General features: G+C 42.1%; 2 protein-coding genes and 1 long non-coding RNA gene across 3 annotated transcripts; 2 read left to right on the forward strand and 1 right to left on the reverse strand.

The window, feature by feature from the left end:
- Positions 1–9,518, forward strand: LOC118938518 (oocyte zinc finger protein XlCOF6-like). The gene is made up of 4 exons (XM_036942563.1): positions 1–275; positions 1,044–1,502; positions 1,770–1,980; positions 8,013–9,518. The coding sequence occupies exons 2-4, from the start codon at positions 1,050–1,052 to the stop codon at positions 9,257–9,259; spliced, it is 1,911 nt and encodes a 636-aa protein (XP_036798458.1). The 5' UTR covers positions 1–275; positions 1,044–1,049; the 3' UTR covers positions 9,260–9,518.
- On the reverse strand, positions 4,297–5,865 carry LOC118938173. The gene is made up of 3 exons (XR_005035428.1): positions 5,818–5,865; positions 5,683–5,772; positions 4,297–4,528 (listed from the first exon to the last, which is right to left on the reverse strand). It is a non-coding gene; the product is annotated as an uncharacterized LOC118938173 (long non-coding RNA).
- Positions 9,519–13,924: 4,406 nt separating the features above from the next.
- LOC110487197 (gastrula zinc finger protein XlCGF17.1-like) lies at positions 13,925–20,388 on the forward strand. The gene is made up of 2 exons (XM_036940060.1): positions 13,925–14,129; positions 18,429–20,388. The coding sequence occupies exon 2, from the start codon at positions 18,533–18,535 to the stop codon at positions 19,694–19,696; it is 1,164 nt and encodes a 387-aa protein (XP_036795955.1). The 5' UTR covers positions 13,925–14,129; positions 18,429–18,532; the 3' UTR covers positions 19,697–20,388.
- The last annotated feature ends 1,255 nt before the right edge of the window (positions 20,389–21,643 follow it).

The raw sequence follows: 21,643 nt of genomic DNA on the forward strand, positions 1-21,643 counted from the left end.
CAGGATCCTTCTGAGCCTGTGTAGGAACCTGATTAAACAGAAAAGCAGGCTGATTTAGTTTAATTAACATTTCGTTGCTCAGTTTTGTATAGGTTTTTATTTTTTACCATGCATTTTTTCCCCTTTGTGGGTCCTTATTATCCACCTGTACACTAGGTGGCGGAACGCACATATAATTGTTGCGGACGCCATTATACCAAAGAAGAAGTTAATCCTCACCGAAAAAGTTACGCCAGATAGCTAGAACAACAAGAGCTGCCAATTCCAGTTTCAATGTAAGATCAAGATTTCTAACATATTCTGTAATTTTTCCTTAGGTTAACATTAGTAGTGGGATTATTTGTCCACGTCCAACAGATCGCGTGTAAACAAATCCATTTGTGCTAACATTAGCTAGCTTGCTTCCTAAATTACCCATTTAAACGGCTAGCCAAGCTAACTGGCTTTCTGTCATACCGACAAAGTGAGTTTATCTTCAAGATTTTGTTGTGAATGATAACGTTATTTGTTATTAAGACAGACATGTTAACTATGTGATATGTGCATTGTCCATCTTTAAAATGGCATAAATCTATTGGCAACCCTTATCTAGTAAGTTAGCATGGCTAGTTAGCAAGCCGTTAGCTATTTAGCCAGCTTTAGATAAATCAAACTCAATAAAAGTAGCTAACCTTAATCATTAGCTAACTGTTAATTTAGAGATTACAAATGAAATTACATCTTGGTTCGCGATTGCGTCAATCTAACTTGCTGGTAAAATGTCTATCTAGCTAGATCGTTTCATCCTAGTGAGAAAGGTGACATTTGAATTGGTCTGTAAGTTCAAGCTAAACCAACTACCTCGACACTGTCAACGCTAGCTGTACCTTTGCCACAGCAATGCCAGCTAGCAAAATGTATTAGTATACATGGAATATGTCTTTGTATTAGTATGGATGGAATATGTCTTTGTTAGCTAAGCTGTTCCAGTATTTTGTGAAACTCACCCTGTTTGTGAAACTCATCTTACATTTTGTTTGTGCCTCTTTTGAATCCTACTATAGCCTTCCATGTCTGAACCCAAGTCCTCGGGTTCTTACTGTGGTGTTCCAGCACAGAGAAGCTCACAGTGGGGTCCAGAGATGGTCTTAGTGAAGCTGGAGGACTGTAGTCAACCACTGGAACTCAATGTGATAGTCAAAGAGGAAGAGGAGGAGAGAGAAGTCAAAGAAGAGGTAGAGATCAAAGAGGAGGCGGAGGACATGGCCCTCAAAGAGGAGGCGGAGGACATGGCCCTCAAAGAGGAGGCGGAGGACATGGACCTCAAAGAGGAGGCGGAGGACATGGCCCTCAAAGAGGAGGCGGAGGACATGGCCCTCAAAGAGGAGGAGGCGGAGAACATGGCCCTCAAAGAGGAGGAGGCGGAGGACATGGCCCTCAAAGAGGAGGAGGCGGAGGACATGGCCCTCAAAGAGGAGGAGGAGATGGCCCTCAAAGAGGAGGAGGAGATGGCGGAGGAGATGGCCCTCAAAGAGGAGGAGGAGGAGAAGATGGCCCTCAAAGAGGAGGAGGAGATGGCCCTCAAAGAGGAGGAGGAGATGGCCCTCAAAGAGGAGGAGGAGATGGCCCTCAAAGAGGAGGAGGAGATGGCCCTCAAAGAGGAGGAGGAGATGGCCCTCAAAGAGGAGGAGGAGATGGCCCTCAAAGAGGAGGAGGAGATGGCCCTCAAAGAGGAGGAGGAGATGGCCCTCAAAGAGGAGGAGGAGGAGGAGATGGCCCTCAAAGAGGAGGAGGAGGAGGAGGCAGCGGAGGAGCTGGCCCTCAAAGAAGAGGAGGAGCAGATGGCCCTCAAAGAGGAGGAGGAGGCGGCGGAGCAGATGGCCCTCAAAGAGGAGGAGGAGCAGATGGCCCTCAAAGAGGAGGAGGAGGCGGCGGCGGAGGAGGAGAGGGTGGTCACAGAAGTGGAGAACAGGGAAGAAGTAGATGGTAACACTGACCCAGGTAAGTTCAGTAGTTTAGTACGGAGAGCGGTTGGTGTATTGACAGCCACAGGAGATTCCAGAACTATTATTTACACCAATCTGGTGGCTCTTTCTGAAGAGTAACTTGGTTTCCCCTCGTTTTAAAGGGGCAGTGCAGTTAAAAACGTGTTACTGTTTTGAAAATAATTCCTGGAATTTCAACCTGTTCAGGTGGGATGGAGTTTTTGGCCCAGATCATGACATCACAATCTGATCAGAATAACCAGTCATCTTTTATTTGCACTTGTATCCTCCTACTTTGAAGGGGTAAGCGGGGTAGGCTCTATCCGCCAATCAGGGCTGTGTATGTAAATATATTTACATTTGTATCAACATGCCCAGAAGATCAGACTGAGAATTTCAATGGCAAAAGGAGGCTCAGGGAAATAAATCATAAAATAATATATTTGAAGTTATTTTCATGAAATAAACACAGTGATTTATTAGACAGCCAGTGATGATTTAACCATTCTGCCATCAGAGTGGCCACCGATGCTCCTTATAGGACACATCACTGCACTTTATACTACTCTGCATACTGGTCATCTCTGTATACCTGTCGCATGATGCACTGGCTGATGCTTCTTTAGGGGGGGAGAGGCAAAAGAGGGTTTTCTATCTGAGATACCTACTGCAGCCCTCATCCTCCACATACAACACCCGTTCTGCTAGTCACATTCTGTTAAAGGTCCCCAAAGCACACTCCTCTTTTCAGTTCGCTGCAGGTAGCGACTGGAATGAGCTGCAAAAAAAACAAGCTCAAACTGGACTGTTTTATCTCCATTTCTTCATTCAAACACTCAATCATGGACACTCATGGACACTCATGGACACTCTTACTAACAGTTGTGGCTGCTTCGCGTGATGTATTGTTGTCTCTACCTTCTTGTCCTTTGTGCTGTTGTCTGTTCCCAATAATGTTTGTACCATGTTTTTTGCTGTTGCCTTGTTGTGTTGCTACCATGTTGTCATGTTGTGTTGCCACCATGTTGTCATGTTGTGTTGCTACCATGTTGTCATGTTGTGTTGCCACCATGTTGTCATGTTGTGTTGCTACCATGTTGTCATGTTGTGTTGCTACCATGTTGTCATGTTGTGTTGCTACCATGTTGTCATGTTGTGTTGCTACCATGTTGTCATGTTGTGTTGCCACCATGTTGTCATGTTGTGTTGCCACCATGTTGTCATGTTGTGTTGCCACCATGTTGTCATGTTGTGTTGCTACCATGTTGTCATGTTGTGTTGCTACCATGTTGTCATGTTGTGTTGCTACCATGTTGTCATGTTGTGTTGCCACCATGTTGTCATGTTGTGTTGCTACCATGTTGTCATGTTGTGTTGCTACCATGTTGTCATGTTGTGTTGCCACCATGCTATGTTGTTGTCTTAGGTCTCTCTTTATGTGGTGTCTTGATGTGTGTTTTGTCCTATATTTCTTTTAAATCCCAGCCCCTTTCCCCACAGGAGGCCTTTTGCTTTCTGGTAGGCCGTCATTGTAAATAAGAACTTGTACATTTTTTTAATGTTGTTTTTTTATTTCACCTTTATTTAACCAGGTAGGTTAGTTGAGAACACCTTTATTTAACCAGGTAGGATAGTTGAGAACACCTTTATTTAACCAGGTAGGCTAGTTGAGAACAAGTACTCATTTACAACTGTGACCTGGCCAAGATAAAGCATAGCAGTGTGAACAGATTGCAACACAGAGTTACACATGGAGTAAACAATAAACAAGTCAATAACACAGTAGCTAAAAAAAGAAATAACTATTTTACTATGTACTGACTTGCATAGTAAAATAAAAACATTTAAAAAATGATATTATAAATATTTAATGGGGGCTTTAACATTCTGGGTCTGTTTTCAGCTGGCGATTAGAGGCCCAAGTGTCAAACACACTTTAGTTTGGAATTTTAACATGTAAGAACATGAGCGCTGGCATTTTCCAGCCCCAATGCCAGGTTCAGCTATGTACCTGTCTAACATCAGCTCACTTGTGCTGAGGTGGGAGGGGTGTCAATATTGGAGGCGTGTCCTGTCGCGGTAGGGGATTTTGCTATAGGACCGTTAAGGTTAGACCGTTAAGGTTCCCCGTCGAGGGTGATACAAGTCGTCTCACTCAAGTTCTTATGTCACCCGGCTAACAGGTGACTCACAGGCTAACAGGTGACTCACAGGCTAACAGGTGACTCACAGGCTAACAGGTGACTCACAGGCTAACAGGTGACTCACAAGTCCGCCGGACTGGCCTGGTTATGTATCCTGCCCTTTTATTCTGAGATTAGACTTATGTGATGCCGTTAGGCTTGTTTCAGGATCTTAGATAATATCAATCAGACTTAGAGTACCTCTTGTTTCAGGATCCTAGATAATATCAATCAGACTTAGAGTACCTCTTGTTTCAGGATCCTAGATAATATCAATCAGACTTAGAGTACCTCTTGTTTCAGGATCCTAGATAATATCAATCAGACTTAGAGTACCTCTTGTTTCAGGATCCTAGATAATATCAATCAGACTTAGAGTACCTCTTGTTTTACTTTCCCTTTGTATGCTCTTATATCTAGACTCACGCAAGCTATACCTTAGTTACGATTTACAGTCTATGTCCGTCGACTAATACTACTTGAGTATTAATATAGAGGATAACTGTTACAATAAAATGATTATTATGTCCAAACCATCATATTGTCTTTAGTGTAGAAACTAGACTTGTTCCCCTAGATTGGGAGTGTCAGAGGCGTTCTCTCCCCGAGGGTTTTGGGTCTAGTTTCTACTTTTTATTCAATGTTTGCAGTTCACACAGTTGTACACGTTATTACAGTTTCTTCTTTGTCCTTGTTCTATAACATCAAACATCATCAAAACACTTACTACTATTAATGCCTTATATGTATTACAACAAGCAGTTAATTACCTTTAATGTAGGTTGACCTGGTTAGTCCCCAAAGAGTATGTTCTTCTACTCACAATTGCTCCAGAGATTGCAACACAGAGTTACACATGGAGTAAACAATAAACAAGTCAATAACACAGTAGCTAAAAAAAGAAATAACTATTTTACTATGTACTGACTTGCATAGTAAAATAAAAACATTTAAAAAATGATATTATAAATATTTCATGGGGGCTTTAACATTCTGGGCCTGTTTTCAGCTGGCGATTAGAGGCCCAAGTGTCAAACACACTTTAGTTTGGAATTTTAACATGTAAGAACATGAGCGCTGGCATTTTCCAGCCCCAATGCCAGGTTCAGCTATGTACCTGTCTAACATCAGCTCACTTGTGCTGAGGTGGGAGGGGTGTCAATATTGGAGGCGTGTCCTGTCGCGGTAGGGGATTTTGCTATAGGACCGTTAAGGTTAGACCGTTAAGGTTCCCCGTCGAGGGTGATACAAGTCGTCTCACTCAAGTTCTTATGTCACCCGGCTAACAGGTGACTCACAGGCTAACAGGTGACTCACAGGCTAACAGGTGACTCACAGGCTAACAGGTGACTCACAGGCTAACAGGTGACTCACAAGTCCGCCGGACTGGCCTGGTTATGTATCCTGCCCTTTTATTCTGAGATTAGACTTATGTGATGCCGTTAGGCTTGTTTCAGGATCTTAGATAATATCAATCAGACTTAGAGTACCTCTTGTTTCAGGATCCTAGATAATATCAATCAGACTTAGAGTACCTCTTGTTTCAGGATCCTAGATAATATCAATCAGACTTAGAGTACCTCTTGTTTCAGGATCCTAGATAATATCAATCAGACTTAGAGTACCTCTTGTTTCAGGATCCTAGATAATATCAATCAGACTTAGAGTACCTCTTGTTTTACTTTCCCTTTGTATGCTCTTATATCTAGACTCACGCAAGCTATACCTTAGTTACGATTTACAGTCTATGTCCGTCGACTAATACTACTTGAGTATTAATATAGAGGATAACTGTTACAATAAAATGATTATTATGTCCAAACCATCATATTGTCTTTAGTGTAGAAACTAGACTTGTTCCCCTAGATTGGGAGTGTCAGAGGCGTTCTCTCCCCGAGGGTTTTGGGTCTAGTTTCTACTTTTTATTCAATGTTTGCAGTTCACACAGTTGTACACGTTATTACAGTTTCTTCTTTGTCCTTGTTCTATAACATCAAACATCATCAAAACACTTACTACTATTAATGCCTTATATGTATTACAACAAGCAGTTAATTACCTTTAATGTAGGTTGACCTGGTTAGTCCCCAAAGAGTATGTTCTTCTACTCACAATTGCTCCAGAGGCTTATCCAATCACTCAGTATCTGTTTCTCCTACTAGAAGTTTGTACTATGATTTACTGAAGAGAACGGTTTGAGACAAATAAAACTTATAACACCACTGACTCTGTTTATCCACTCTGGTTAGGAGGTGGATGTATTCATCACGAGTAGTGTGGAGGGTAGTTGTCTCAGTATGTCTCGTTCAGAAGTCAAAGTCAAGAGATACAATTGTTTTAGAGTATGAAAGTCAGATATGACCTATTAGGTTGATGATAGTTGAAGTGTCACGACCTGTCTGTCGGTGATAAGTCAAGTAGCACTATCATAGTAGCACTATCATGCCCTCTTAAGGAAGGCACTCTCCTTATATCCTCTTTTCGGGACCAGGTCAGCTTTAGCGCTGAGTCACATTCTAACCTTGTGGCGAGCTATTTCTGTAAAGGGTCAGTTTGACATGTTACTGTGAAACATTACTAATGACAGATGCTTCCTCGATCCCCAACTCCTGCATCAGTTTAACCCATTCGACTTCTAGTCTATCTCTTCCTCGTTCCGTCGATGACCCGCTCTCTCCCCCTTCTGGGGGCGGTGCCCGAATGCAAGGCATCTCCTCGGGCCAGCTCTCCGGCCCCCACTCAAGAGGTGGAGCCGGTGGTGACGGTGTGTGCTGATCCAGCGAAGGATGTGTCCTCAGAGCCCCTTTCTGTGCTTCCGCATCACTCCTTAAAAACACACAACACTGACAGTTTCAGCTATGTACCTGTCTAACATCTGTGTAACATCAGCTCACTTGTGCTGAGGTGGGAGGGGTGGCAATATTGGAGGCGTGTCCTTAAAAACACTGACAGTTTCATGCAGCTCTAAAAGGAACGTTTCAGACCCACAAACAGCAGGTCTCCTTGGTAACACAGTTGGTTCAGAGAGTGGAACCACAACCTATCCAGCCATGACACACAGTGTCCATGGTAGAGAGATGTTCATTTTGTGCTGGTGAATCTGGTATTTACAAACAGCCTACCCTACTCTGGCTGGTTTAACAGCATCACATAGGTGTCTTTTGATCCTGGCCATTAGCCCAGTAGCCTAATAATAAAGGGGTTTTAAATGGTCTACTGAGAGTGCCTTGAAATATTAGCCTTAATGTTTTTTCATTATTCACATACCAGCATACTTCATTTTCCTCGTTTTGAGTAAGATTTCCAGTCACATGTCACAGTTCTTCCATGGCCTGCATACACACCAGACATGTCACTCGTTGAACATGTCTGGGATGCTCTGGATCGATGTGTATGACAGCTTGTTCAAGTTCTCGCCAATATCCAGCGACTTCATACAGCCATTGAGGAGGAGTGGAACAACGTTCCACAGGCCACAATCAACATCCTAATCAACTCTATGCGAAGGAGATGTTGCTCTGCATGAGGCAAATGGTGGTCACACCAGATACTGACTGGTTTTCTGATCCACACTCCTACCTTTTCTTAAAGGTTTCTGTGACCAACCGATGCATATCTGTTTTCCCAGTCATGTGAAATCCATAGATTAGGGCCGAATGAATGTTTTTCAGTCTACTGATTTCCTTTTATGAGTATAATTTTAGAAATTATTGCTTCTACCATTTATATTTTTGTTCAATTGTTACCCAATAAATGGTTTGATATTGATATCAAAACTGCTGCATTAGGCGTTTAAACAAGTCTTTCAAAAACCATTTCAATGCTGTTCCTAATTCTAACCCCATATCTGTTCATGTTCCCACAGGAGAGAGCTCCAACCCAGGTTCAGACAGTGAGCCCAGTTCCACAGCATCAGGAAACCATAAACAACACAGACGGAGGAACTCAAGACTGAAACATCACCACTGCATGGACTGCTTCACTAGTTTCTATGATCCAGAGGAGTTGAGAAGACACACTTGTAGGCCCCAACCCTGCTCAGATTGCAGAGGCAGCTTTATTTGTCCAATTCACCTCAAATCAAAACAGACTCAAAAAAGGATTATGACATACCCGTGTGGTCAATGTGAGAAGATATGTGAAACACCAAGCAAACTCAAGACGCACCAGATAACTCACACAGGAGAGAAGCCATACCACTGCACCATTTGTGGAAAGGGTTGCAGTCATTCGGATCAACTAAAGACACACCAGAGAACTCACACAGGAGAGAAGCCTTACCATTGCTCCCAATGTGGAAAGAGTTTCAGTCAGTTATCTACTCTGAGAAAACACCACCTAACTCACACAGGAGAGAAGCCTTACCTCTGCTCTCATTGTGGGAAGAGTTTCCGTCAGTTAGCCAACCTAAATGCACACCAGTTAATTCACACAGGAGAGAAGCCATACCACTGCTCTCAGTGTGGGAAGGATTTCAGACATCCAAGAGACTTAAAGTCACACCAGAGAACTCACACAGGAGAGAAGCCTTACCACTGCTCCCAATGTGGAAAGAGTTTCAGTCAGTTGTCAACTCTGAAAAAACACCAGCTAACTCACACAGGAGAGAAGCCTTACCTCTGCTCTCAATGTGGGAAGAGTTTCAGCAGGTTATGTGAAATGAAGGCACACCAGATAACTCACACAGGAGAGAAGCCTTACCACTGCTCTCAATGTGGGGATAGTTTCACCAGTTTATATTTCCAAAAGAAACACCAGCTGATTCACACAGGAAAAAAGTCATTTCACTGCTCCCAGTGTGGGAACAGTTTTAGTCAATCATCAACTCTGAAGACACACCAGATAACTCACACAGGAGAGAAGGCCTTCCACTGCTCTCAGTGTGGGAAGAGTTTCAGTCATTTATCAACTCTGAAGACTCATCAGATAACTCACACAGGAGATAAGCCTCACGCCTGCTCTCAGTGTGGGAAGAGTTTCAGTCTGGTAGGAAACCTTAAGCGACACCAGCTATCCCACACAGTAGAGAAGCCTTACTGTTGCTCTCATTGTGGGAAGAGTTTCAGTCAATCATCAGCTTTAAAGAAACACCAGAGAACTCACACAGGATAAAAGCTGGGTCATTAAATCTGAAGACACCAGTTTGCTCACATAGGGGATAAGCCTTAACTCTATTATCAATGTGGGGGTAGTTTCACCAGTTTATATTTCCCCCCCCCCAAAAAAAACAGCTGTGGAAAGGTTCTGTAATGAATAAAATGTTTTGTTTGCATCTTATCTTTGGTGTCCTAAACTGGTACTTGGTGCATCTAAGTTTGACTGTGACCTCTCCAGCTTGCTGACAATAAAGGGTGATTCATTTTAATATTGACTTTGAGTGTCCCAGTGTAAGAATTTCCACAACAATTCAGTCAGTCGTCAAATTTGAAGACCTACCTTTTCACTGGCACAGGTGAGAAGCCGTACCTCTGCTCTGTGTGAGGGGAAAAGGTTCAGTAGCCTAGGAGACCTAAAGAAACACCAGCTAACTCGCACTGGAGAGAAGTTTGTTCTGAAGTTTGACTAATGTTTATTGAAATAAAGCAGGGATGATGATAAGGGGTTATTTTGAAAGTGTATTTATTTGATTTGTGGACATGGTTTGTCATGGTCAGTATTTCCACTAAACAGCTGTCTGGGAATGCAATACTATTTTTTTTAACTAGGCAAGTCAGTTAAGAACAAATTCTTATTTTCAATGACGGCCTAGGAACAGGGGCAGAACAACAGATTTGTTCCTTGTCAGCTCGGGGGTTTGAACTTGCAACCTTCCAGTTAATAGTCCTACGCTCTAACCACTAGGCTACCTGTAACCACTAGGCTACCCTGCCTGTAACCACTAGGCTACCCTGCCTGTAACCACTAGGCTACCCTGCCTGTAACCACTAGGCTACCCTGCCTGTAACCACTATGACCTCCTCTTTAGGACCATATGCCAGAACGCCCTGAATATGTTCTTTAAGACAGGAGACTCCAATGAATCATGTTTATGTAGGTTTAGATAGCGGTATATACGGCTTTATGTAAGGAAGGCCCTTTTAGAGCTTCACACTGGTTCTTATGCATCGAAGTTTGACTGTGACCTCTCCAGCTCTCCTACCATTTGTCCCATCTCTAATTGGACCTACTTCACAGTAGTCAATAGAATAGTAGTAAACAGATGAGCTATTTCAAGTATTTAGCTCTATATAGCTCCGACCCGAAGTTAAACTGTAAAACCAGACAGTTCACATTTTCCATTGACTGGCCATAGCCTACGTCTGAATACCGTAATGTAAAATGTATCAAGTAGACAATATTTCATTTATAAACATAATGCATATCATAAACAATTGCAGAATAATTTTCTCACCATTTCTGGCCATGAGTTCATATTCCAGAAGTAGCCATACACCAAATTACCAAACACATCTCATTTAATTGTTCCTATTAGATAAGACTATTATAATTTCTAGTTTTTGCTCTATGCATGTGCAGCTGTTTGGCCATGGAAACCCATTTCCTGACGCTCCCGACTAACAGTTATTTTGCTGAAGTTGCTTCCAGAGGCAGTTTGGAACTCGGTAGGTGAGTGTTACAACGTAGGACAAACCATTTTTATGCACTACATGCTTCAGCAATCGGCAGTTCCCCTCTGTGAGGTTGTGTGGCCTACCACTTTGCGGATGAGCTGTTGTTGCTCCTAGACATTTCCACTTCACAATAACAGCACTTACAGATGACCGGGGCAGCTCTAGCAGGGCAGACATTTGACGAACAGACTTGTTGGAAAGGTGGCATCCAATGACTGTGTCACGTTGAAAGTCACTGAGCTCTTCCGTATGGACCATTCTACTGCCAATGTTTGCCTAGAAAGATTGTATGGCTGTGTGCTCCATTTTATACACCTTTCAGCAACGGGTGTGGCTGAAATAGCTATATCCACTAATTTTGTATATATAGTGTATGTACTTGTCCTCTCCTTGGTTGATTTAGAGGAAATATTAAAGGAAATATTAAAGAAATAATTAAAGTCAGTAATAAACATTGTAATTCTCATAAATAGACACCAAAACCACTCAATCATCCTAACATAATACATGTAATGGTCTTATTTAGCAAATAAGTGTTTAATTTAAATCAGTGTTTAATAATTTCAACATCCGTGATTATATGAAATTGATTTGTCTTTTTCAGTTCCTCTTAAGGATCCGGCCCCTTTTTTTCAATTTTCACCTAAAATGACATACCCAAATCCTAACTGCCTGTAGTTCAGGTCCTGAAGCAACGATATGCATATTCTTGATACCATTTGAAAGGAAACACTGAAGTTTGTGAAAATGTGAAATGAATGTAGGAGAATATAACACGTTAGATCTGGTAAAAGACAATACAAAGAAAAAAAAACATGCGTTTTTTTGTATTTTCTTTGTAGCATCATCTTTGAAATGCAAGAGAAAGGCCATCATGTATTATTCCATCCCAGGCGCAATTACAATTTTGGCAACTAAATGGCAGCAGTGTATGTGCAAAGCTTTAGACTGATCCAATGAAATATTGCATTTCTGTTCAAACTTTTGTATCAAGACTGCCCGAATGTGCCTAAATGGTTTATTAATAACTTTACAAGTTCATAACTTGCACTCTCCTCAAACAATAGCATGGTATTATTTCACTGTAACAGCTACTGTAAATCGGACAGTGCAATTAGATTAACAAGAATTTAAGCTTCCTGCCAATATCAGATATGTCTTTGTCTTGGGAAATTTTCTTGCTACTGACAACCTCATGCTAATCGCATTAGCCTACGTTAGCTCAACAGTCCCGCCGTGGACCCACCGATCCTGTAGCGGTTCGAGGTAAGTAAAAATGAATGAACTAATACATTTTGTCATTAACACCACATTCTGTCCTTTCCATCCCAGTCCATTATGTGGTGGCAATGACGTGTGGTGAGAATGCCATTTTTGCAGTATTTGGTCATGATTAGCAGGAATTCTAGCATGCTAACTCCAGTTGGACAGCTAGCATACAATGTCTCCTAAATACACAGAATTAAAACCATTTCCAAATCTGAAATAATTTGAGGTAATTAGCTAAATATATATTTTCATATTTGTGCAAATCTTTCTAAAGCCGAAAATGGAGACAATTCAAAGGATATCAATCAACAAAGTGGTAAGAATATTTAGGCTATAACAATATGCTGAAAGATGGCTGTATTGGGTGGAGATGACTGAACTGCTCAGTTTTGTGTTTATGTCTGCAGGTATACAGACAAGGAGGCATACAAAGTTATGTCAATTGGTATTGGTATGTTATGCAGATCACATGTAAACACCCTCTTCCCTTACTTCTTCAATGAATATCCCATAAGCCTCTACATTATGGACAAGGCATGTGTATGAAAACTGTTTTGATAATGGTTTTCATTCACATTCACCACAAAAAAGCAAGTTATGAATACTGTCTTGTGCATGTTTTGTTAATCATCTGTATAATTACTTAAAAAAATGTCACAGACTTCAGCCTCCCTAAACCTCTGAATATAACAGGACATATTTTCGATCACCATGCACTGCAAAATCATTCTGGCTATGGATACCGAGAACATCAACAATACTTGGCAGGGTAATTTGTATTTTTCTATCACAAAGTATAATTTATTTATTCTCCGGTCCAGTTGGTGGCGGTAATGCAACATTATATTGGATGCCACCCGCTGTTAAACCAAAGAAGGAGTTGCGCGAGCTAGAACAACAACAGCTGCCAGTTCAATGTCAAGCGTCAAGGTAAGACCTAGATTCCTAATATATTCAGAAAAGTTTCCATATGTAAACATGATGAATTCGATTATTTGTCCACTAAATCATGTGTAAACAATAGCCATGTGTGCTAACGTTAGCTAGCCAGTAAAATGGCTACCCAAGCAAATGTGTTTATCTTCAAGATGCTGTTGTGAATGATAACGTTATTATTTATTGAGACAGCAATGTGAATTGTGTGATGTGTGAATTGTCCATCTTCAAGATGGCATAAATATATTGGCACCCTTAACTAATAAGTGAGCATGGCTAGTTAGCTAGGCTGTTTCTAAGGCTGGCTAGCAAGCTAGATAATATAATTTCCCTATCTAATCATTAGCTAACTGGTAATTTATAGATTACAAATCAAATGTTATTTTGGTTCGGCGTTGCTTCAAAATAACTTATTGCTAGTAATTTGGTTATCTAGCTAGATCGTTTCATCCTAGTGAGAAAGGTGTCAGTGATCTAAAGCTAACCCAACTAGCTCAACATTGCTAACGCTAGTTGTACGATTACCACAGCAATGCTAGCTAGCTAGTTACATGTATTAGTAGATTCCTAGTGGTTGGAATATTTAGATATATTCCTTTATTAACTAAGATGTTCCAGTTGTGAAACTCACCTTACATTTTGTTTGTGCCTCTTTTGAATCCTACTATAGCCTTCCATGTCTGAACCCAAGTCTCCGGGTTCTTACTGTGGTGTTCCAGCACAGAGAAGCTCACAGTGGGGTCCAGAGATGGTCTTAGTGAAGCTGGAGGACTGCAGTCAACCACTGGAACTCAATGTGATAGTCAAAGAGGAAGAGGAGGAGAGAGGGATTAAAGAGGAGGAGGAGGAGGTGGCAGAGGAGAGAGCATTCAAAGAGGAGGTGGAGGAGAGAGCATTCAAAGAGGAGGCAGAGGAGAGAGCATTCAAAGAGGAGGAGGGGGAGAGCGCATTCAAAGAGGAGGAGGGGGAGAGTGCATTCAAAGAGGAGGAGGGGGAGAGCGCATTCAAAGAGGAGGAGGGGGAGAGAGCATTCAAAGAGGAGGAGGCGGAGGAGAGAGCATTCACAGCGGAGCAGAGAGCAGTCACAGAGGAGGCTGAGGAGAGAGCATTCACAGAAGTGGAGAACAGGGAAGAGGAGGAAGAAGTAGATGGGAACACTGACCCAGGTAAGTTCAGTAGTTTAGGATGGAGAGAGGCTGGTGCATTGACAACCACAGGGGATTCCAGAACTATTATTGAGTCTTTCCACCAATCTGGTGCCTCTTTCTGAAGAGTAACTTGCTTTCAACCTATTTTAAAGGGGCAGTGCAGTTAAAAATGTGACGTTCCTGTTTTGAAAATAATTCCTGGAATTTCAACCTGTTCAGGTGGGATGGAGTTTTTGGCCCAGATCATGACATCACAATCTGATCAGAATGACCAGTCATCTTTTATTTGCACTTGTATCCTCCTACTTTGAAGGGGTAAGCGGGGTAGGCTCTATCCGCCAATCAGGGCTGTGTATGTAAATATATTTACATTTGTATCAACATGCCCAGAAGATCAGACTGAGCATTTTAATGGCAAAAGGAGGCTCAGGGAAATCAATGATAACAAATGTATTTGAAGTTATTTTCATGAAATAAAACAAACACAGTGATGTATTAGACATATGGGATGATTTAAAAATACTGCATGGGGGCTTTAACATTATGGGCCTGTTTTCAGCTGGCGATTAGAGGCCCAAGTGTCAAACACATGTTAGTTTGGAATTTCCTAATGTAAGAATATGAGCACTGGCATTTTCCAGCCCCAACGCCAGGCTCAGCTATGTACCTGTCTAACATCTGTGTAACATCAGCTCACTTGTGCTGAGGTGGGATGGGTGGCAATATTGGAGGCGTGTCCTTAAAAACACTGACAGTTTCATGCAGCTCTAAAAGGAACGTTTCAGACCCACAAACAGCAGGTCTCCTTGGTAACACAGTTGGTTTAGAGAGTGGAACCACAACCTAAATAACCACAATGTAAATAGTCCTGGTAGCCATTTGATTAGCTGTTCAGGAGTCCTATGGCTTTGGGGTAAAAACGGTTGAGAAACCTTTTGGTCCTAGACTTGGCACTCCGGTACCACTCGCCATGCGGCAGTAGAGAGAACAGTCTATGACTGGGGTGGCTGGGGTCTTTGACCATTTTTAGGGCCTTCCTTCGAAACCCATTTCATGAAGCTCCCGACGAACGGTTCTTCTGCTGCTGTTGCTTCCAGAAGCAGTTTGTAACTCGGTAGTGAGTGTTGCAACGGAGGACAGATTAATTTGACGCGCTTCAGCACTCAGCGGTCCTGTTCTGTGAGCTTGTGTGGCCTACCACTTTGTGGCTGTCTATTCATTTGAGTGGTTACCTATCTCAAAGCCCATCCCTCAGCGTTTTACCAAAACAGAGAAGGGGTTTGTTATTGGTTTAATTAAGGATTCCAGCTTTAAAGACCAAGTGCAAAACATTCAGTTTTTCCTGTGTTTTATATCATATTGTTCAACGGGATGAAACTAAAACTGTAAAAGTGTGATTTAAACAAAAAAAAATCAGTTATTTCCTGGTAGTTGCTGGTTGAAAATACAATTTACACAGGACCTTCTAATCAGCAGACTTGCGTGGGCGGGAGTTTAGACTTTTCATGGTGACATCACCATGTGATAAATTGTGGCAAACTTCTTGCTTGAGAAATAGTTTTTTTTTCTCTCCTAAAAAGCTATTATTTTTCCCATTTATTATAGAAATCTACACTGAACAAAAATATATACACAACATGTAAAGTGTCCCGTGTTTCATGATCTGAAGTAAAAGATCCCAGAAATGTTCCATATGCACAAAAAAGCTTATTTCTCTGAAATTTAGGGCACGAATTTTACAGCCCTGTTAGTGAGCATTTCTCCTTAGCCAAGATATTCCATCCACCTGACAGATGTGGCATATCATGTAGCTGATTAAACAGCATCATTAGCATCACACCCTCTATAATGTGCACTTTTGTCAAACAACACAATGAAGCAGATGTCTGCAATTTTGAGGGAGCTGTTGGCTTGCTGACTGCAGTAATGTTCACCAGAGCTGTTGCTCTAATGTTCATTTCTCTACCATAAGCCACCTCTACCGTCATTTTAGAGAATTTGGCATTATGTTCAACCGGCCTCACAACTGCAGACCACATGTAACCACGCCAGCCCAGGACCTCCACATCCGACTTGTTCACCTGCGGGATCGGCTGAGACCAGGCACCCGGACAGCTGATGAAACTGTGGGTTTGCACAACCGAAGAATTCTGCTCAAACTGTCAGAAATGGTCTCAGGGAAGCTCATCTGCGTGCTCGTCGTCCTCATCAGGGTCTTGACCTGACTGCATTTTGGCGTCGTAATCGACTTCAGTGGGAAAATGCTCACCTTCGATGGCCACTGGCACTCTGTAAAAGGGTGCTCTTCACAGATTAATCCCAGTTTCTACTGTACTGGGCAGATGGCAGACAGTGTGTATGGCGTCGTGTGGGCGAGCGGTTTGCTGTTGTGAACGTAGTGCCCCATGGTGGCGGTGGGGTTACGATATGGGAAGGCATAAGCTACGGACAATGAACATTATTACATTTTATTGATGGCAATTTGAATGCACAGCGATACCGTGACGAGATCCTGAGGACCATTATGGTGCCATTCATCCACCGCCACCACCTCATGTTTCAGCATGATAATGATCCTGAGGACCATTATGGTGCCATTCATCCACCGCCACCACCTCATGTTTCAGCATGATAATGATCCTGAGGACCATTATGGTGCCATTCATCCATCGCCACCACCTCATGTTTCAGCATGATAATGATCCTGAGGACCATTATGGTGCCATTCCTCCACCGCCATCACCTCATGTTTCAGCATGAAAATGATCCTGAGGACCATTATGGTGCCATTCCTCCACCGCCATCACCTCATGTTTCAGCATGATAATGATCCTGAGGACCATTATGGTGCCATTCCTCCACCACCTCATGTTTCAGCATGATAATGCACGACCCCATGTCGCAAGGATCTGTAGACAGTTCTTGGAAGCTGAAAATGTCCCATTTCTTACTTGGTCTACATACTCACCAGACATGTCACCCACTGTACATGTTTGAGATGCTCTGGATCGATGTGTTCTGATCCCGCCGATATCCAGTAACTTTGCATAGCCTCCGAAGAGGAGTGGGACAATGTTCCACAGGCCACAATCAATAAACTCTCCCTCAACGTCAACACAACAAATGAGCTGATCGTGGACTTCAGGAAACAGCAGAAGGAGCCACGCCTCTATCCACATCGATGGGACCACAGTGGAGAAGGTGGAAAGCTTAAAGTTCCTCGGCGTACACATCACTGACAATCTGAAATGGTCCACCCACAATGCGTCTTCAACCTCAGGAAAATGTGGCTTTGCCTCTAAGACCGTAACAAAGTTTTACAGATGCACAATTGAGATTATCCTGTCGGGCTGTATCACCGCCTGGTACGGCAACTGCACCGCCCGCAGCCGCAGGGCTCTCCAGAGGGTGGTGTTGTCTGCCCAACGCGTCACCGTGGCACTATAGCATAGAACACCTATAGCACACAATGTCACAGGAAGTCCAAAGCTACGGCCTGTTCACCCCTCTACCATCCAGAAGGCGAGATCAGTACAGGTGCATCAAAGCTGGGACTGAGAGACAAAAAACAGCTTCTATCTCAAGGCCATCAGACTGCTACCACCCGGTTACTCAACCCTGCACCTTAGGGGCTGCTGCCCCATTGACATAGATGGAATCACTGGTCACTTTAGTAATGGAACACTAGTCATTTTAATAATGTTTACATACTGTTTTACTCATTTCATGTATTTTTGTCAATGTCAATATTTATATATTTCTTAATAACATTGTTACTTTTACATTTGTGTGTATTGTTGTGAATTATTAGATATTACTGCACTGTTGGAGCTAGGAACACAAGCATTTCGCTACACCCGCAATCACATCTGCTAAACAGGTGTATGTGACCAATACAATTTGATTTGAACAGCCTAATCAATTCTATGCGATGGAGATGTCGCCCTGCTGAGGCAAATGGTGGTCACGCCAGATACTGACTGGTTTTCTGATCCACACCCCTACCCCTACCTTAAAGGTTTCTGTGACCAACAGATGCATATCTGTATTCCCAGTCATGTGAAATCCATAGATTAGGCCCTAATGATTTTTTTTCAGTTGACTGATTTCCTTATGAACTGAAACTAAGTATAATTTTTGAAAATGTTGCATTTTATATTTTTGTTCAGTGTATTCAAGTAAAGTACTTAATTGTTACCTAATGAAGGATTTGATATTGATATAAAATGGCTGCATTAGGCCTTTAAACAAGTCTTTTAAAGACCATTTTCAATGCTGTTCCTGATTCTAATCCCATATCTGTTCATATTCCCACAGGAGAGATCTCCAACCCAGGTTCAGACAGTGAGCACAGTTCCACAGCATCAGGAAACCATAAACAACACAGACGGAGGAACTCAAGACAGAAACATCACCATTGCATGGACTGCTACACTAGTTTCTATGAGCCAGAGGAGTTGAGAAGGCACACTTGTAGGCCCCACCCCTGCTCAGATTGCAGAGGCAGCTTTATTTGTACAACTCACCTCAAATCAAAACAGACTCAAAAAAGGAGGAAGGTGTACTCATGTGGTCAATGTGGGAAGAGATTTCAAACACCAAGCAAACTCAAGACGCACCAGAGAACTCACACAGGAGAGAAGCCATACCACTGCTCTGTTTGTGGGAAGTGTTTCGGTCAGTCGAACCAACTAAAGACACACCAGAGAACTCACACAGGACAGAAGCCTTATCACTGCTCTCAGTGTGGAAAGAGTTTCAGTTGGTTACACAGCCTGAAGACACACCAGATAACTCACACAGGGGAGAGGCCTTACCACTGCTCGCAGTGTGGAAAGCGTTTCAGTCTGGTAGGAAACCTAAAGAGACACCACCTAACCCACACAGTAGAGAAGCCTTACCGCTGTTCTCATTGTGGGAAGAGTTTCAGTCAGTTACACCATCTAAAGACACACCAGTTAATTCACACAGGAGAGAAGCCATATCACTGCTCTCAATGTGGGAAGAGTTTCAGTCATCCAAAAGACTTAAAGTCGCACCAGAGAACTCACACAGGAGAGAAGCCATTCCACTGCTCCCAATGTGGAAAGAGTTTCAGTCAGTTATCAACTCTGAAAAAACACCAGCTAACTCACACAGGAGAGAAGCCTTACCACTGCTCTCAATGTGGGAAGCGTTTCACCAGGTTATATCAACTGAAGGCACACCAGATAACGCACACAGAAGAGAAACCTTACCACTGCTCTCAATGTGGTGATAGTTTCACCAGTGCATATTTCCTAAAGAAACACCAGCTAATTCACACGGGTGAAAAGCCATTCCACTGCTCCCAGTGTGGGAAGAATTTCAGTCATTCATCAACTTTGAAGACACATCAGATAACTCACTCAGGAGAGAAGCCTCACCACTGCTCTCAGTGTGGGAAGAGTTTTGGTCATTCATCAACTCTCAAGACACATCAGATAACTCACTCAGGAGAGAAGCCTCACCACTGCTCTCAGTGTGGGAAGAGTTTCAGCCAGTCATCAACTTTGAAGAAACATCAGAGAACTCACACAGGAGGAAAGCTGTGTCATCAGAGCTGAAGACACTAACTTATTCACATAGGGGAGAAGCCTAAACTCTGCTGTCAATATGGGGATAGTTTCACCAGTTTATATTAATAAAATATAACACCAACTGATTATGACTAACAATAACTTACCTGGTTACTTAAAGGGGGTTAAAACTTGCAAAGGAGTGTGGAACATGCTGTCTGTGTGGAAAGCTTCGGTCAGTCATCAGATTTGAAGACACAGCATTTAACTCGCACAGTAGAGAAGCCTTACTGTGTTCGGGAGTTGTTTTGAATATTGTTTATTGAGATGAAGCTGCTATGTTCACAATAAGCCATTATCATCATATCACTTTTTCAGGAATCAGCAAAAAGTCAGCACTGCAGGGAAAAGGCAGTTTTACAGGAACTGTATGTATTTTGTTGGTGCTTAAACCAGACATGGCTTGTCGATGTCAGTATGTCCACTATACAGCTGTCTTTTTGAGGAATGCAATACTTTCCATACCAGCAGACCTTCCGCAGCCACAACGGGCAATTCAGTGAAGTTGTATTTGCCATTGTGGAATCCATAGCTAAAATCTGTCCATAGAGAATCCTCAGTAATCAGACAATCATATGTTCTAGTTGGATTTCTATAATCACTTTTTTTTTTTAAGTTGAAAAATGTATATAATTTAGTCACAAAAAACGTATGCAACAAAAACTTCTAATTAGAGGAATATAACCAAAAATTAATAAACATATTGTATTTCAATTACTATGCTCAGTCTCCTGTCTTAGTTTATTGTGGAAGGTTGAAGGTTCATTATGTCGGGTGCTTTACAGGTAGGCTATACTGTAATTAATGCAGTGGCGGTCGGTGCTGTTTAAGATGAGGATGATTATAATTAGTTTTTTTTATGAGCCTTATTTCTATTACAGGATGATTTGTTTATGGCTTTATACATGGTATTGTCATTCGTATTCCATTCACCTAGTTTAATGGAACATCGATAGGTTTAGGCTACTACATGATACTCATTTTCCCTCTACCCATCATGAGGATGCTACAACCTGGCCTATGAATTAAAGTTTAAAACATACAGTCCCAGTCAAAAGTTTGAACACACCTACTCTTGGCAGTCACTCAACCAGCTTCAGGATGAATGCTTTTCCAACAGTCTTGACGGAGTTCCCACATAAAGTGGGAAGAACAAGTATTTGATACACTGCTTATTTTGCAGGGTTTCCTACTTAGAAGGCATGTAGAAGTCTGTAATTTTTATCATAGGTACACTTCAACTGTGAGAGACGGAATCTAAAACAAAAATCCAGAAAATCACATTGTATGATTTTTAAGTAATGAATTTGCATTTTATTGCATGACATAAGTATTTGATCACCTACCAACCAGTAAGAATTCTGGCTCTCACAGACCTGTTAGTTTTTCTTTACGAAGCCCTCCTGTTCTCCACTCATTACCTGTATTAACTGCACCTGTTTGAACTCATTACCTGTATAAAAGACACCTGTCCACACACTCAATCAAACAGACTCCAACCTCGCCACAATGGACAAGACCAGAGAGCTGTGTAAGGACATCAGGGATAAAATTGTTGACCTGCACCAGGCTGGGATGGGCTACAGGACAATAGACAAGCAGCTTGGTGAGAAGGCAACAACTGTTGGCGCAATTATTAGAAAATGGAAGAAGTTCAAGATGACGGTCAATCACCCTCGGTCTGGGGCTCCATGCAAGATCTCACCTTGTGGGGCATCAAAAAAAACAACTTCAAATGCATCCAACAAGTACTAAACTTTTGACTACTTTAATACACATATACTGTAAGTGATTTTTGTCCCAATACTTATGACACCTTCAAATGGGAGGACTAGATACATAAAGTGCTTTTATTTTGTGAAGGAACATTTTATGTTTGTGGTTTTCTAATAACCAATTTGACTGGGTTCATGCAAGTGACTGATTGATCGTGCC

Source organism: Oncorhynchus mykiss, chromosome 13 (genome assembly GCF_013265735.2).
Source record: "Oncorhynchus mykiss isolate Arlee chromosome 13, USDA_OmykA_1.1, whole genome shotgun sequence".
NCBI classification, from domain to species: Eukaryota; Metazoa; Chordata; class Actinopteri; order Salmoniformes; family Salmonidae; genus Oncorhynchus; species Oncorhynchus mykiss.